The sequence below is a fragment of the Fusarium tjaetaba genome (assembly GCF_013396195.1).
Source record: "Fusarium tjaetaba strain NRRL 66243 chromosome Unknown NRRL66243_c0000226, whole genome shotgun sequence".
Lineage (NCBI taxonomy): Eukaryota > Fungi > Ascomycota > Sordariomycetes > Hypocreales > Nectriaceae > Fusarium > Fusarium tjaetaba.
Window position 1 is genome coordinate 147,561 of NW_023501422.1, and position 16,875 is coordinate 164,435.

General features: G+C 49.1%; 7 protein-coding genes across 7 annotated transcripts; 5 read left to right on the forward strand and 2 right to left on the reverse strand.

Annotated features, from left to right (window-relative positions):
* Positions 1-382: 382 nt before the first annotated feature.
* Positions 383-2,863, forward strand: FTJAE_9836 (lanosterol synthase; the record flags this gene model as incomplete). Its single annotated transcript, XM_037356797.1, has 3 exons — positions 383-640; positions 694-2,406; positions 2,453-2,863. The coding sequence occupies 3 exons, from the start codon at positions 383-385 to the stop codon at positions 2,861-2,863; spliced, it is 2,382 nt and encodes a 793-aa protein (XP_037203080.1).
* A 1,827-nt stretch (positions 2,864-4,690) lies between these two features.
* FTJAE_9837 (SGT1) lies at positions 4,691-6,149 on the forward strand (the record flags this gene model as incomplete). Its single annotated transcript, XM_037356798.1, has 2 exons — positions 4,691-5,709; positions 5,759-6,149. 2 exons carry the CDS (start codon positions 4,691-4,693, stop codon positions 6,147-6,149), a joined length of 1,410 nt encoding a protein of 469 aa, XP_037203081.1.
* Positions 6,150-6,331: 182 nt separating this feature from the next.
* On the reverse strand, positions 6,332-7,858 carry FTJAE_9838 (gamma-butyrobetaine 2-oxoglutarate dioxygenase; the record flags this gene model as incomplete). Its single annotated transcript, XM_037356799.1, has 1 exon — positions 6,332-7,858. One exon carries the CDS (start codon positions 7,856-7,858, stop codon positions 6,332-6,334), a length of 1,527 nt encoding a protein of 508 aa, XP_037203082.1.
* Positions 7,859-8,359: 501 nt separating this feature from the next.
* FTJAE_9839 (tRNA-splicing endonuclease beta chain) lies at positions 8,360-10,174 on the reverse strand (the record flags this gene model as incomplete). Its single annotated transcript, XM_037356800.1, has 1 exon — positions 8,360-10,174. One exon carries the CDS (start codon positions 10,172-10,174, stop codon positions 8,360-8,362), a length of 1,815 nt encoding a protein of 604 aa, XP_037203083.1.
* Positions 10,175-11,731: 1,557 nt separating this feature from the next.
* FTJAE_9840 (uncharacterized protein) lies at positions 11,732-12,327 on the forward strand (the record flags this gene model as incomplete). Its single annotated transcript, XM_037356802.1, has 2 exons — positions 11,732-11,845; positions 11,911-12,327. The coding sequence occupies 2 exons, from the start codon at positions 11,732-11,734 to the stop codon at positions 12,325-12,327; spliced, it is 531 nt and encodes a 176-aa protein (XP_037203084.1).
* Positions 12,328-13,305: 978 nt separating this feature from the next.
* Positions 13,306-14,936, forward strand: FTJAE_9841 (ceramide glucosyltransferase; the record flags this gene model as incomplete). The annotated part of the gene is made up of 2 exons (XM_037356803.1): positions 13,306-13,394; positions 13,448-14,936. The coding sequence occupies 2 exons, from the start codon at positions 13,306-13,308 to the stop codon at positions 14,934-14,936; spliced, it is 1,578 nt and encodes a 525-aa protein (XP_037203085.1).
* Positions 14,937-15,489: 553 nt separating this feature from the next.
* FTJAE_9842 (guanylate kinase) lies at positions 15,490-16,124 on the forward strand (the record flags this gene model as incomplete). The annotated part of the gene is made up of 2 exons (XM_037356804.1): positions 15,490-15,716; positions 15,770-16,124. The coding sequence occupies 2 exons, from the start codon at positions 15,490-15,492 to the stop codon at positions 16,122-16,124; spliced, it is 582 nt and encodes a 193-aa protein (XP_037203086.1).
* Between the last annotated feature and the right edge of the window lie 751 nt (positions 16,125-16,875).

Consider the following 16,875-nt stretch of genomic DNA (forward strand, 5'->3'; position numbering starts at 1 on the left):
GGTTTCTTGGCGGTTGTTAAAACAAGCTTAGAACTTTGATGATATTCGTAAGTAAAGTTCAAGATCGTGTCCGAATACGCAGTAGAGTTGCAATGCGAGATGCTGTTCTGTGGAGGTTTTCAAGATTGTCCAATCCCGAGAGTTAATTGATTTTCAGGGGCTTGACCGCTAGACATGGGGGATATGATATGCTGCAGGTGCCACCAGAAGACGGCGGGCCCTCCCGTACATCGGGGCGTACAACGGGCTGGTAATTCAATCCGCCCCCGTGTTATAGTTTAGTTTTAAAGCATGTGCTGCTCATCAATCCACGATCACTCCACTGCTCTTCTCTGAATTGGCCCACGAATCCTGTCGTTGAGACCATCAAACTCACCCAAACATGGTCGCAAATTCTACTGGGCGTGAGGGTAGCGCGCTAAAGTCGCGTAAGCGCGCTGCTGACTCCGAATCGGAACCGCTGTTGAAACAGGGTCAGCCATTCCCCAAACAGCCTCGCATCAGCTCACAGTTGGACACGACAAGATGGAGGCTCAAGGACGACGATAGCCGTCACACGTGGCACTACCTTGAGAATGACGATGATGTGAAGGAGTGGCCACAGAGTTATGCTGAGAAATGGTACCTGAATCTGCCTCTGGTATGTTCTTTGCCCGATCCCCAATCAATCGCAAACTAACATATTGGACACAGGATCTTCCTGACCTTCCCACCCCTGACAACCCATTAGCAGCAGCGGAGAACGGTCTCGACTTTTTCGAAAAGCTACAACTTCCCAGCGGGCATTGGGGTTGCGAATATGGCGGTCCCATGTTCCTCCTCCCTGGTATCGTCATGACCTGGTATGTCACCAGGACGCCAGTTTCCTCCGCCAAAGCAACCGCGATCTACAAATACTTATCCGCACGAGCACATCCAGTGGACGGTGGCTGGGGTCTCCATATTGAAGGCGAGAGCAGCGTCTTCGGAACATTGATGAATTATGTGGCCCTCCGACTTCTCGGCGTCGACCCTGAGGACCCAGTTCTGGTCAAGGCCAGAGGAACCCTACACACGATGGGAGGAGCATTGTATGCGCCACACTGGGCCAAGTTCTGGATGGCTGTTTTGGGACTCATGAGCTGGGATATCGTCAACCCTGTGCCACCAGAGTTTTGGCTGCTTCCTGATTGGGTTCCTTTCGCGCCATGGAGATGGTGGATTCACATTCGAATGGTATTCTTGCCGATGGGCTGGCTATACTCGAAACGATGGAGCTGTGAAGAGACTGATGTGATTCGATCACTGAGGAAAGAAGTATTCCCTGAGGATTACGCCAAGATAAACTGGTCAGCCCATCGTAACAGCATTGGCGTTATTGACAACTATCACCCCAAATCATGGTTTCTCAACGCCGCCAATTGGGTGCTTGCCAATATCTGGATGCCCTATCTGCGACCCAACTTCCTCAAAGAGAAAGCCGAAGCATGGGCCAGCAAACAAGTCGATATGGAGGATGCCAACACAGGCTATGCCTGCTTGGCCCCTGTCAACGCTGCTATGAACACTGTTCTGTGCTATGCTCGCGATGGCCCTGATAATTATGGTGTCAAGAGGCATATCGAGCGACTTGAAGAGTATCTATGGGTCAAGGACGAAGGCATGTTGGCCAATGGCACCAATGGTGTACAATGTTGGGACACGGCTTTCTTGATTCAGGCTGTTTTCGAGGCTGGTCTTCATAAGAATGAAAAGTACCGACCCATGCTCATGAAGTCACTGCACTACTTGGAACGTCAGCAGATTCGAGAGGACTGTGCCGATCAGGAAGTGTGCTATCGTCAACCCCGAAAGGGTGGCTGGCCATTCAGCAACAGGGATCAGGGCTACGGTGTCAGTGATTGCATTTCGGAAGCGCTCAAGGCTATTATTCTTCTGCAGAAGGTGGGCGGCCTTCCTGAGGTTCTCGAAGATCGACGTCTTTTCGATGCCGTCGATACTCTGCTTCTGTACCAGAACGATAACGGCGGTATGTCTTCATACGAGAAGCGACGAGGAGGCGAATGGTTGGAGATGCTCAATGCCGCCGAGGTCTTTGGCCGTATCATGATCGAGTACGATTACCCTGAATGCACAACAGCTTGCGTCACAGCTTTATCCATGTTCAATAAGCACTGGCCGGACTACCGAACAGACGAGGTCAGGACACTTATCCGGACAGCCGCCGAATGGATCAAGTCCAACCAAGCACCCGATGGCAGCTGGTACGGAAGTTGGGGTATCTGCTTCACATACGCTGGCATGTTTGCGCTTGAAAGCATGAAGCACATCGGCCAGACATATGCAACAGGCGAGAACTCTAGACGTGGTTGCGATTTCTTCATCTCCAAGCAGAGAGCTGACGGCGGATGGTCAGAAAGCTACAAGGTATGATACACAGACTTTGCTTCACAGCTTTTACTAACAATCATAGGCCTGTGAAACGATGACATACGTCGAGCATCCCTCAGGCTCCCTCGTTGTCCAAACAGCCTGGGCTCTGATCGGACTGATGGAAGCTGAGTATCCTCACGTGGAACCCTTGAGACGAGGAATTCAGTTCATAATGGATCGTCAGAAGCCCAACGGAGAGTGGTTGCAGGAGGCAATCGAAGGTGTCTTCAATAAGTCGTGCATGATCTCTTATCCCAACTACAAGTTCACCTTTACCATCAAGGCCTTGGGCATGTTTGCAAAAAGGTTTCCCGAGGAGAAGCTGGTACCAAGCTGGGCGGTCGCGCAGAATGGGGTGAAGACAAATGGAGCCAAAACAGTAGAGATAAAGGTGAATGGTGCAAAGCCAAATGGAGTCAAGACCAACGGTGTAAAGGGCAAGGGCAACTAAAAGCTAGGCGGATGGATACACATGAGGCATGAATAACAAGGTAGGACTGTCGAAGTCAAGCCTTTGAAAATAATCTTAATCACGAATACATCAAGAATATACGTTTCAAACACCTCCATGACTACCTTACCCAAGATATTGTCTGGTCCTAGGATTCTTGCCTTCATATTGACTTGTGTACAAGTAGTCCCATGGTTTCTGGCCCTTCCTCTGCTTCTCACCTCTCCCACCCCCAGATCTCAAGCTATACCAAGTGTCGCCCCGACCTCATTTCCCGTATTGCCCATCTCCATTCGTTATCTCCTGCAACACCCGTCGTCTGATCAGCCTCCTTTCACCCTGCAACGATCCCACCTATGTCTGCAATACACACCTGACAAATCTACAGAGATACTAACAGCTTCTTCTTCACACCATCAGACCAGCCGATGGATGCAATGAAAAAGAGAGTTCGCACGCCAGAAGCATACTGAGAGTCAGAAAATTGTGCCCTTCCACTCCAATACCTTGAATATCAGAGTGGGTAATTGACTGTTGGTCGCCAGGGTCGCGAGCAACATACAGGATAGCCAATATCCAGCTGCGGGGCGAGAAGCGCAGCATGAAGAAGAAAAGAAGACAAGATCAAGTTCAGGATTGTGAGACTTCGTTTTGTATCCTAACAACTTACAGCAACTCCTTCCCATGGAGCGAACGAAGGCTGTTAACTGGGCTGGTGGCAGGAACGTAATGAAGTCAGAATGGCCGCCGAAAACTGTTGGGAGTACCTTCCTAGGTATGGCCCGATTCCGGGTTTGTTTAATAGCATGGCAGGAACACATATTGTCATACTCCCATCATGGGAAGGCACCTCCAGTTGTTAGGCTCCGGTCAAGTGAGGCGCGACTACAACCAGATAGCAGACAACGCAACTACCTGAGTAGACCGTAGATATTGGTCATAACCGGGTTATCTAAGATCAAGTATTGCCAATTACTGCCAGGTAGCAATTTGAAGTGGATTTCGCCTGAGAGAGAACGGTATTGTATTGCATACGAAGGACAAGCAACACCTCGGTGGCGGAAATCGAGGGGTTAGGTAGTGGCGAAAATAGCCCCAAGACAGCAGTCCTAGGTCTCAAGCGCCAAATACCTAATGTTATAATACATATAGGGGGACATAGTTAGAATAAGTCCCCAAAAACTCTTTCAAACACAATAATAGGGAAACCCTTAATGCTACTAGGATCTATCTACATGATCTCCCAGTGACTTATGCGCAACTTGACAAAGTCGTGGTAGACATCCCTTCAACCACCAAGGACAAAACGACTAGAAATTTCGACTATGATTAACGTTGGGTGATGGTTTGTTTCCTGTAACTAACAAAACAGACTACTTGAGAGTTGTGTTGGTTCAAAGTATGGGAAATACTTTATAGCACCTTGTTAGGGCCCGGCTTTGCAGTAACTTCATCGTGACATTGCGACGCTCGCATCAATGATTCACTCAAGGAACCACAAGAGGATTATCTCTGAAGGCAAATAAAGCCGTCATCAATAGATCCTGAAGTTTAATGCTCAGGGTCAAGGTAACTTGGCTCTTAGGCACCAGAGCTTCCGCTTCCACTTACACGGCGCGGGGGCTAACATGAGCTGCCTGCATCATGCGGCATGCCCCACCAAAGCTTCCAGAACCAACCATTAATCAATCACACCTAACTTCAACTTTAAACCTTCCACTACCGCCTTCCCACCAACTCTTAACAATACCAACTCACCCCATTGTGGCTCTGCAAAGCTTCTTTACCCTTCAAGATTCTTTCTCAACCCACAAATTGCAGTCTACCATGTCGCACATCACATTGGCCCAGCAAGGCCTTGCCGCCGTCGAAGCACGCAACTGGGATGAAGCTATCGAGAAGCTCTCAACCGCCTTGAAGGCCTCGCAGAACCCTGCATGGCTTGTCGCCCGATCGAAAGCCCTAATCAACAAGAAGCGCTTCCAAGAGGCCCTTGACGACGCCAACTTTGCTTGGCATACCGCATACCAACGAAACAAACGACCTCTCCTCGTCGATGCCCACTACCGTCGTGCTGTCGCCTACTTTCGGCTTGGTCAATATGCCAACGCCGACGCATGCTGTGTTTATGCTATGCGCTTAGTCAAAGGCTTCCCTGCGGTAGAGAAGGAAGATCCAGCGAAGAAAAACACAGACGAGAATGGATTCTATAAAGTGACATTGAAGGATGCTCAGGAAGAGTCAAAGACAGACGATATCAACAAGTCACAGGGAGGGGCGGCAGGTGCGCTAGGAGCACAGGGCAATGATGTTGCTAATGCTAAAGAGTGGCGCATTGCGAGCACTTTGCGAATGCAGATCCTGTTCGCTATGGACAAGCTTCCAGAGGATGACCCTGCACGCAAGCTCACCACGACCAACAAGCCCGAGTTGAAGGAGCTTTCGGATTTGGGAAGCAAGAAAGTCGAGGCCAAGGAATCAGCTGCTGCCACACGACCCGCCCCCAAACCTACTGTGCCCGTTGATACCCCAGTGCGAGTCCAGGAATTCCAGAACGACACCACTATGACAGTATCCATCTTCTCCAAGGGCGTCAATAAGGAGAAGCTTCAGGTCCAATTCAAACCCAAATCAGCTCACCTTGACTCTATCATTTGGCCCAGCGGCGACGAGAAGCCATTCACACTCGATCTTTGGGGTGAGATTGACACAGATGCATCGACATACAGGGTGACGCCCAACAAGGTTGAGTTAGCACTCAAGAAAAAGACACCTGGAAAGTGGGCGCAGCTCAAGGGAGAGACAGGAGATTCTGCTCCAGATACTGCAGCTGCTGAGGAGGCGGAGTAAGTTTCGCGAGTTCCCAATCGCTTCATGTTACTAACTTCACTCAAGAAAACTCAAGGTTCTCAAAGACGCCCGAAAGAAGGCCATGGATGATGCCGCGGCAGAGGCTTCTGCCCAAAAGAAGGCTGAAGAGTCTACCGAAGCAAAAGACAAGGCCCCCGCTACGCAAGAGTCTTCGAAGCCAGCATACCCCTCATCGTCTCGTACTGGTCCCAAGAACTGGGACACCATTGGCGACGACGTTGACTCTGATGAGGAAAAAGACGTCAACGTGTTCTTCAAGAAACTTTTCAAGGGTGCCACTCCTGAGCAGCAACGAGCCATGATGAAGAGCTTCACTGAGAGCAATGGTACAAGTCTCAGCACTGACTGGGATGATGTCAAGAATAGAACTGTTGAGACGGTACCCCCCGAGGGTGTCGAGGCCAAGAAGTGGTAGATTGATATTTTTAGGAGCCAAGGACGGGAGATATTGAGTTATGACTACTGAGAAATGATTCACGATCAATGGTGTTTGGTGGGCAATTTCGGCGTATCGGAAAGGTAATAGAAAAGCAGCTCAATCTGAGCCATCAATTTAACCAATTCGTAATTTTCGCTATGCCGTACGTGTTCTATATGCTATCCCAGGTTCAACACCTCATAATCTCTTTCGCCCAACTCCGCAGCTCCTTTTCTCTTTAATCCATCAACAACGCTTTCAACCTGTGCCCCGACCTTGCCAAACCACTTCGACGCCTTCAACTCCTCATCCTCCAGCGAACCACTCCATTCTTTGCCATTGCGATACTCCGCTGCCAACGCTTCAGGCACATGGAGAACACGACTCACGAGGTCCTCTCGTGCAATGTACGCGCCTCTCAGCCATCTCGATCCCCCACCAACGTCAAACTGATTCCTCCCATGCATGACCCTCATGTTATCGAAAAGCACACACTCTCCTGGCTTCATCTTCATCTCGAACATGGCCTCAGGATCATTGATCAACCCATCGAATAACTGCGCTGGTTCGAGCCACGCTCTTGCATCGACAGCTGGAACCTGGAATTGGTTCTGGAACGGCGGACTCCAGTATACAGCTGCGAGGTTTCCATCTGGTCCAACATCAAATAGTGATCGCTGCTGACGATAGAAGTATCCGTGTTTCTCATAGTGATATGGGATCTTTACACGAGCGAGATTCTTGACTGTCGGGGAGTTTTGTAGCCACAACAGCTTTCCGGCGAATAAGCCATCGCTAAATAGTGACTCTCCGCCATTGCACGAGTTTTCCATACAGTGAAGAAGTTGGATCGCGGGTGGACTCTCAAGGTATAGTAAATCCTGATGAAGACCAAGATATCCGCTCGTGTACGCTACATTCTCTGCGTCTGGCTTAGCGCGAACGTCGAAAGTGCGGCCGTAGAAAGTCTCTTTAATATTTGCGATTCGTGTTGTAATGTCGACGATGGAGTTCTCATCGTGCGGCACGTTCTTAAGAAAGACAAGACCGAGGTTCGATAAATCAAGGAGAGTATGCCAGAATGCATCATCGCCCTTCATGAACTCATGATAGTCAATCTTTCGTACACGTTGCTGAATAGTCGCTTTGTCCCAGAACGTACGCCCTGTTTTGGGATACACTGCGTCTTGTCTCGGGTATGGCATTCTCTCAACTGGCGCATGGCCAAGGGCTTTGTCGACAGAACTCCAAGGAAGAACCATTTTGTGATCTTTGTACATGTCATTCTTGAACGAGATGCCCACACCGGTTGAAGTGGTGTGGATGCTGTCAATTGCGATGTCCGAGGGAACTGCTGTTGTCGCAAAGCTCTTTTGGCCAGAGGCTGGGTCGACGCATGTTGTGCATGTACAGCTATCGCGAAGAATGCTCGCATCAAGGCGTGTCCAGCCGCCATGCTTCTCATCTTGAATCTGGATAAAGCGATCTCCACTGGAGATGGTGAGATTGTTGTCTTTGGCTGAAAGGGTTGCTGTTGGCTCAAACAGCGGGGGTATCCCAAAGTTCTTTGTTGTGAGAGTCCGTCGATGTGTAAGACATTGTGAGTTTGTTGATTTGAGGCTGACCATCTGAGCACTTGCTCGAGTCGATGAGAGTCCGCGAGGGAGAGCTTTACAGCCATAAGCTGTCAGCCTTCGAGGGAACATGGTAGCGTAGAGCGACCTTCTATTAACACAAACAAAACGTACAATCAAGAAACGAAAGAACTCTATGTGGCAAGTCAAGATCGAAGCTCAGCAAGGATCTATTTCTATATAACAACAACAGCGGCGATCCTCGTACCTCGGCCAAAAGGGAGACATTGCTTCATGTGGGGTTTCTCGGCTCTAAACCCCGCGTTGTTTGGAGCTGGACCCAGCGATGGCTTCAGTCAGAAGCAAAAATGGCCTCATGTGGTGATGTAGTGCGACACCAACGAGGCTGACAGTTTCACATATTACGTGATACGAATAGATAAAAAAGTCTCAGGTATTGTATGTTTATGAGGCCTCGAAAAGGGCATTGATATTGATTTGATGGCATAATACATATTGTGTACAGTAGATCGCAAACGCCTGATGGCCTGTTCCTACGCCAAAGAGGAATAATCCAGCAGTATACCATTGCAATTCCGTTGTATCATCATTTCGTCGTGAAGCGTCCAGCGGTTAACCTCTGTTACGGTTGGCAGACCATCGCTTCACCATCACTTCTCTGACTTTGTATAGCTTTAACGCTTCAGCGACACCCTGCTCCAAAGCCTTCTCAAATTTCGAAGGTGGCGGTACGTCAACGTAAACCAGAACGAGACTCTTGGTGACGTGTGACAGAACACGCACCGTGCCATGGAGCCACTGCCATGTCTTCTGAGGGTCCTGGTTTCCAGCCTCTTTCCAAAGGGCATCAGAATAAGATGGTACAACAATTAGACCGAATTCGGCGTGGTCAAAGACCGGGCCCTTAGCATATAGTAGCCAGTCCACGCCAAACTTGATGCCTGCGCGAGGTACCCAACCAAGAGATCTGAAGTAATGATACACTGCATAGTGGATGAGGAAGTTATCGTCGGGTTGAAGCGCGGGATCCGCAGGTTCAACACGAGGTGGGAAGTATGAATGTTGTCTGAAGCGTCTCAACAGGTCCAAAGACGAGAGCTGAGCACCCGAGGCAGGATCAGTGACCGTCAGAACACCCAAACCAAAGTTCAGAAAGAAAGCCTCCTCCGGCGTTAGCTGGAGATGCTCCATATTCTTCAGCACTGTCCTGCTAGTACGCTCCAAAGAGTTCTCATTGTGTCCGTTTATAGCCACGGGTGATGCGGCGCGAATATCGGCAAGCCCATTAGCCGTGCCATTCGACGTCGAACGCTTGGGGCTAGGGGGATCTCCGAAGTGAAAGGTAGTGGATTCCACTGTTGGCGAGAATCGTACACTCTTGCGTCGCTTCTTAGGCTTAGTGTTGTCTTCCTCGTCTGACGAAGACGCAACTACAGAAGTGCCATTCACCTCATGGTGAAGAATTCCGTTCGCAACTGGTTCCATGACATGACCATTGAGGAAAGTATCCACAGACAGACCCATCGCCGTTGGATGGACTCCGGTTATTCCAAGACCGTCAATCTCTTCAGCTGCCTCGATGGCAGACTCTTCGGCAATTTCAGCGGCAGAGTTCGGCATGCCTAGGATAGTTGCAGGGCACACTGGCGAAGCACGCGTGGGAGTGGACACGGGTAGATTCACAGGCTTGATAGGCGTTGGCTTCACAATGTCCACTAGTGAATTTGGCAGAGCCAAAAGCGCAGCAGGGCTGACAGGTGACTCGTAAGTTGGAAGGGCAGCCGACAGCGAGATAGGTTTGATGGATCTGGGCTCTGCGATGTCTTTCGACTCTCTGGCACGTAGCTCTCGTTCCTTGGCTTCAAAGGCTTTGGCTTCTCGTGCCTTGGTCTCTCTCGCTTTTGCTTCTTCCGCTTCCTTGCGGCGGGTCTCTCGGACCGCCTCTTGCTCGAGACGTGCTCGTTCCCACTTGGCACGCATACGCTCTTCTCTTCTCTGCACAGTCATAATCTCGCTGACGTGTGCATCAGCCAGTCCTTGACGAACCTGTTCACGCTTTAACCAAGCTGGTTCACTACGACTAAGACTACCCTTTCCGTAGAAGCCTTGCTCCCACAAAGCTCGGGTAGAAACATCATCCGTGATGTGGACGGATGATGTAGCAGCGGACCATACACCATTATGTACAACCGAGGGTTCCGCTTTGGGCGGAGACCACAGTTGGCCTAACCACGCATACGCGACATGGAAGAAGGATATGGGGTTGTTCGGATAAAAGGCCGGTAAAGGGAATGTGCGGATCGGTGCCGGGAGGGCGTAGATCTGATGCAATGGAGGCCCTCGCTGCTGGGATTGCCGTTTTTCGGCGGAATCCGTGGCAGGCAGGGTACCAACGGAGACTGTGTTTGATGATTGAATCTCAGCCATTTCTCGTCGGGGTCATCTTGGTCTTGACAGATGTCAGTTGAATTTCCAGAATGATGATGAAATTAAAGAATCAAGTTTTGTGTTGCTCAGATACCGTTGTAGTCTATAATATCAGAGCTTCATGGGAGACCAAATGAATGGATTCTCTAAGCATTTTGATATGGTGTCATCACCGCAACATGAAGCTCCACTGCTCCGGAGGATGAAGTGCGCAGGAGCTGCAACTCAATTGCATCTCGAGTATGACGCAAAAGAGAGAAATGAGAAAGAAACCTACCTATCTAGGACGTGACCCAGGCACGATGCTGGCTGGGTATTTAACCTCGTGGCCATCCACAGCAACACACTGCTCAACCTCGACGAGTTGAACAATGTCAATTGCTCAAGTGTGAAGCCCGACCGAGGTCCTTAAGCTTCCACGAGCTTTGAGAGATTTTGTTGTTGTGGTTTTGTGAGGATGATGACGGGAAAAAGTTGACGGGGGCAGAAAAGTCGAGCTTTTTCTTGGAATTGGAGCTCCCCACTTTGATGCCTTGTGCGCAAGGCCATTTCGCTCACTGGCTCCGCTCCGGAGATTTGACAAACAGCTCCACGGCAATTGGATGTTCGCGTACGAGGTTTTGAAGTAAACCACAACATGGGAGATGACAAAATGCTGTTTTATATTGCCATTTCTTTGTGGTATCTCACCGCTTGGAAGCCTTTCGGTTCAACTCCCTATACTAATCAATAATTGCCATGTCTTCCCTCGATCCAAACCCACTGCGGGCGAGATGTTCCCTTGGTACCAGAACTGCCAATTCTCCGTTTCCTGGATACTTGACCTCTAGACCGGGGAACTACAACTTCCTGGCTGGTATTCAGTACGAGGGTTGGCCGATGATTTTAAGAAAGCTCAGGTAGTCTGTAAGAAGAAGGGCAGCGAGTTAGACGGCGAACCAAAGTACTATAACCCAGTCTTGCCGAGAACAACTCGAGAACTTCTGACTTAGAAGAGAGATGAACTTTCCTTTGGAAGAACTCCGAGTATGTTCGTGTTCGGGCCGTTTACCTGTGAATAAGTGGTTCATCCTACAGACCTTCTACCGTCTTCGCTGCATATTATAAATGCTTCGCTGATGAGCAAGCAACTCTATTGGATTCAGATTTGGAGTGCTAATTATTCGGAATGCAAACGTAAATAGGCCGGTGATGACGACAAGGCGTGATCCAATGGCTATCCCGTATTGTTCATCAGCTTGATTGAGATGTCAGCATCCCCCAACGCCAAACAAATAGCGTCATAACGTTACCTCTAGAATCCTACACATGATAAGAAATGCATCACTTCTATAATACCATGCAGTTGCACCAGGGAGATTTATCAAGATGCTATAAAGAGGCTCGTAGTTCCTGTAGCATTGAAACATAGCAAATTCAAGATTACAACGACTTTACTCTAAGCCACTAACACCACCTCCAACATCACAGCACATCGGCTGTTTTATACAAGCACCAATCTCTCATTTACCCCAAAAATCTCCCCGACTTCAAGTTCATTTACGGGCTGTCTTCAGGATGAATTCTTTCGATGACCAAGGCTTTCCCGTTGTTCACCTTTCGAGTGATGGCTGGTCAACTGAGGATGAAGCAACAGCGACTTGTTTCTGCGGAGCTGTGCAGCTCGTACTTGTAAGTCTCCCTGAGTGGTATAAAGGGAAGCGAAGACTTCAAGGCCCTAACATGATAATTCATAGCCACTGAAAAAGCCCGGTTTGCTCAATCGTCATGTCTGCCATTGCATCGACTGTCGCAAGATCGGCTCAGCCTTCTACCAATCCAACATCACTGTCGACGACACATATCTCAAGCACGTCCGTGGTGAAGACAATCTTTCAACCTTTAGTGAGGAGAAGACCATTCGTGCCAACGCAACCATGACCAACTACTTCTGCAAGACTTGCGGCACACTCATGTATCGTCGTGGCGCACGTTTTCCAGGCTTGACGATTCTGAGGACTGGTACTGTTGATGATCTTAGTCTTGCAGATACGAAATTGAGACCGCAAGTCGAGCAATTTATCGAGAGACGAGCTGCTTGGTCCAAACCCATAGATGGTGCGGCACAGGTTGTTGGGATGCACCAGCCTTCGGATATCGAGAGTATCCCTTAGTCTACTCGCTAGAATCAAATGATATGAAGATAGCTGGATCAAATCGCAATTCAGTTCCTCCTGCGAACAACTTGTGACTGACACCACCTGATTTTTATTTTCCTGTCAATTAGGCGCTTGAATCCTGTCTCCGATCGTACTCCCTCATTCAAGTTTGATTCATCATGGTGCTCATGCTGGATTCTCATAGTTCAGCTATTTCTTGGTCGTATTCAAAGCAGGTCTGCCAATGGTTCATCGACCGTCTTGAAACTGGTAAGCATGGCATGTGCTTCGGAGATACGCGTGCCATGAACTTCTGTCGTGAAGGAGTCCTGCGTTTCAACGAGGAAGTATGTACTGCTCTCAAAAGACAGCCAATCATATGACTACCGTGAATTGATGCTCGCGGACTCGCCGGGAAGGGGTCGTCACTTCAAGACCCAAGTTAGGGGATTGCATTATCGAATGGGAAAGCAGTAGTGTTTTTCACTTCCGATTGTCCATCTTAGAGAAAGAGAATGTGTCTATTGACTTGCGCTATCGTCTGTTCCCCCTAGGAATCCGATCTCGAGGGGGAGATGACGAAGTTACCATGGAAGGCAAACAGTGCACCACCAGCGGTGGGTCTGTGTGTAAGAGAGTGGAAAGTTACTCACGTTGCGCCCGCTTACAAGTCTAGGTATGAAGGGAGAAACACCCAGGACTAATGAGGTACACTCAATCTCCCCCATCTACACTGGTTTATGTGCCTCGTCCTTGGGAAGCAAGGAACATCGGACTTTGATATAAGGTGTCAAATGCTCGCAAAGATTTCCTCAGCTTCACGCTAATTTACCTAAATTTTTTGTCACTCATTATCACTTACTGCCTCTTCTAAAGGTTCAATTTGGCAGGCGGTGTCTAGACTGGGAAGGCGGTGAGAGTCGTCTTCTATCTTACCGGCTACCTTGCTTCTTGCATCTGAGCTAGCTCAGTTTCCATTCACCACCGATCAGAATGTGGTCGTCGAAAGAGGCCATTGCTGGCGTCTTCTTGTTTTTAGCTGTTGTTGTTTGCACCGTCATTGCTATTGGTGTCCGGGCCATGTAAGTCTCACTGAACCATTCACTACCAAGCTACGAGCTCTAACGCCCATAAGCTTTCGCAACTTTGCTAGCCGACCAGCTCCTTCACCCAACCTGGGTGACGATGCTCCTCATGTCACCATAATTCGACCCGTTAAGGGCGTCGAGCCTCGACTCTACGATTGTATCGCCGCATCATTTCGCCAGAACTACCCCCGAGACAAGATTTCGATTCGTCTCTGTCTCGAAAATGACACCGATCCGGCGTACCCGATTCTACAGAGGGTCCTCGAGGACTTTCCCGATCTTGATGCGCAAATCCTGTTTGAGGTTGAGGACCTTTCGTTAAACACGATGCCGAATATGGGGCCGAATCCAAAAATTCGCAATATCAGCCGAGCATACCGAGAAGCCAGAGGGGATATTGTGTGGATTGTGGATTGCAACGTCTGGATGGCCAAGGGAGTCTTGGGGCGCATGGTTGCGAAGCTCAAGGGCCACCATGTTGGTAGCGGGAACAAACCCTACAAATTTGTTCATCAACTTCCCATTGTTGTTGACTTGATCGACTATTCCGCACCGGTTGCAGCGGATGGTCAGCCGCTGTTAGCTGCTTCCTCTGTTGAAGACGATGACTTAGATCTGGGCGAAGGGGGTTCTCATGGTAACCCCAAGCTTTGGGCACAGGGCGGTGGAAGACTTGATGAGATGTTCATGGCAACATCGCATGCCAAATTCTACAGCGCTATCAACACTTCTGGTCTAGCCCCTTGCGCTGTGGGCAAGAGCACCATGTTCTGCAAATCTCAGCTCGATCATGCGACCAACCCTTTACTGAATCCTAAGATACCAAGGGGCAAAGGCCTCCCAACGGGCGTGGATTACTTTTCGCACAATATCTGCGAAGATCATATGATCGGCGATGTCCTTTGGAATGCTAAATTTGACGGTTACAAGAACCATGGGTTAGTCTGGGGTGACATTGCCGTTCAGCCGATGTCAGATATGTCTGGCAAAGCATATACAGCACGCCGCTCTCGGTGGCTCAGAGCGAGAAAGTTCACGGTTCTCCCAGCTACAATGATTGAGCCATTCACGGAATCTTTCGTGTTTGCCACGTATTTTACGTTTGCAATCACCACACTGCAGATATGTGGCATACATCCGACCTGGACTGCCAGAGTGATCATTTGGCTCACAACGATCACTGCCTGGATGATAATCGACTTTTTAGGTTACCGACATTTGCATTCTGGCGTCACTGTGGAGGCTGATGAAGACACACCTCGTTTCGCCAGAGGTTCCATCAATCGAGGGGGAGTCAAAAGTCGCAAATTCTCGGAGTTTTTGGCTGCCTGGATTGTGCGTGAAGCTCTAGCTCTACCGATCTGGGCATACGCGGTCGTCTTCGGGAATACTGTGAACTGGCGAGGAAGGAGATTCCGTATCCGTAGGGATACAACTGTTGAAGCACTTGACCCCGAAGAAGAAGAACGGAGTCGTCAGATGCCGACTCCTGAGCTCGAAAGGGGATCTTCCCAGAATAAGCAACGGGTTGATTGAAAGGACCACGATTGAGCTGATGACATGACTTGCATGAGGTGGATGGGTAGCATTGGCATGGTATAGACGTGGATGAAGTAATGTGTAACGATAGGGCTTAAAGGTAATAGTCGTAATGATAGACCATAGCGAAAGCATAAATAGATCACAGCGTTTTTCACTCGGTTTAAAGCAGCGGCTGAGGCTCGGGCAATACATGATCTTCCGATTGGGAACGAGTCATCTCAAATGTCGGTGCCTGCATATTCTGTACATAGCTACTTATTTTTATACTCAAAGTTCTGGGATGAGTCTCACGGTGAAGATGTAAACCACCTACCGCCACGTGATTGGATGAGTTCCCCCACAGTGCCTGGTGGCTCTCCAGCATAAGCACCCCATTTGTTAGCATTTTCCCAGGGCACGATGCGGTGGTTTCTAGGTTATGCGAAGCGCAACTCAAACTTGTTAATATCCAGTACAAAATCCTTCTCGCAGGTTCCAAAGTAAGCACCTCCAACTCGCCTCTTCACATTACGTTTGTTTAACGATTTGCTCTAGACGCTCCTTCGCAATGGCTTCTCCTTCGGACCGTCGACCCCTCGTCATCTCTGGACCTAGCGGTGTCGGAAAGGGCACGCTGATCAAGATGCTCTTCAGCCGCCACCCCGATACCTTTACTCTTTCTGTGTCGCATACCACTCGTAACCCTCGCGAGGGTGAGACCGATGCCGTTGAGTACCACTTTGTCACCAAGGATGCGTTTCGGGATTTGATCGCCAAGGACGGCTTCGTCGAGCAGTAAGTCAAGCGCATCAACGACCGGCACATGTACTAATACTGGTTACCTATAGTGCTCAATTTGGAAGCAACCTCTACGGAACGAGCAAGGCGACCATCGAGGAGCAGACAGCCAAGGGCAAGGTTGTTGTTCTGGACATCGAGATGGAGGGCGTCAAGCAAGTCAAGGCCTCTTCCATCGACGCACGCTACGTATTCGTCTCGCCCCCTGATACCGAAGAGCTCGAGAAGCGATTGCGCGGCCGTGGCACCGAGACCGAGGAGAGCATCCAGCAGCGCTTGACACGCGCGCAGGATGAGCTTGCGTGGGCCAAGAATGCCGAGTTTGACAAGATTCTCGTCAACGATGATTTGGAGAAGACGTACCAGGAGCTCGATGCTTTTGTCTACAGTGAGAAGACCAACTAGACTGGAGTAGATGGGAGGTTATTTGAAGTTTGACACGCAGTATGCGACGTCTCTGGGACCCGGTGTATAGGGTAGCGCAAAAGTATAAACGAGAAGCATGATAGACCTACAATGATCAATGATTATACCCAAGAAAGATTGAGCTTACTGAGACTGGTGTATTATGGTATGGATAAGATTAAGATTTATAGCTACCTTGCGATTTATAGGTCTCTCGGAACAGATGAGAAAGTCAACTAAGGATCGCATGAGTCGATTTTACCAGGCTCAATAGTCTTGTAAATTTCGTGAATGACTCATATGCCAGTTAAAAATTTGGATTGGCTGGCATGAAAGTTTGGCGTCTCACCTGACTGAAGGATAAGAAACCATATGTGCTAGGTGAGGCTGGAAAAAACTTACATTGAACCTTGATAGATGTGACTCAACGACTTGCTTTCGTCCACAACTTCACAACTGTGTTCCACAAAGAAGCAGTAAAGATGAGAGACCATTATGATCTATTCATAGATCAAGCGGAGTTTCAATTCCTTGGACCCTATGAAAAAGAATGCATTAACCTGGCATCATTGTGAAAAAAGGGGGTTGACCGGATAGGAGAAAAAGTATCCTTCCCTTCAGCCATGCGTCGATGGGGAACACTGAGAAGTCTGCAGGGGCATGATCATTCTAGAGATTTCTTCACGGTGTGCTCTCAGAGATTCAGAAATACACTTCAGTATAAGCGTACAAACCTTCCACTGTGTTGGCT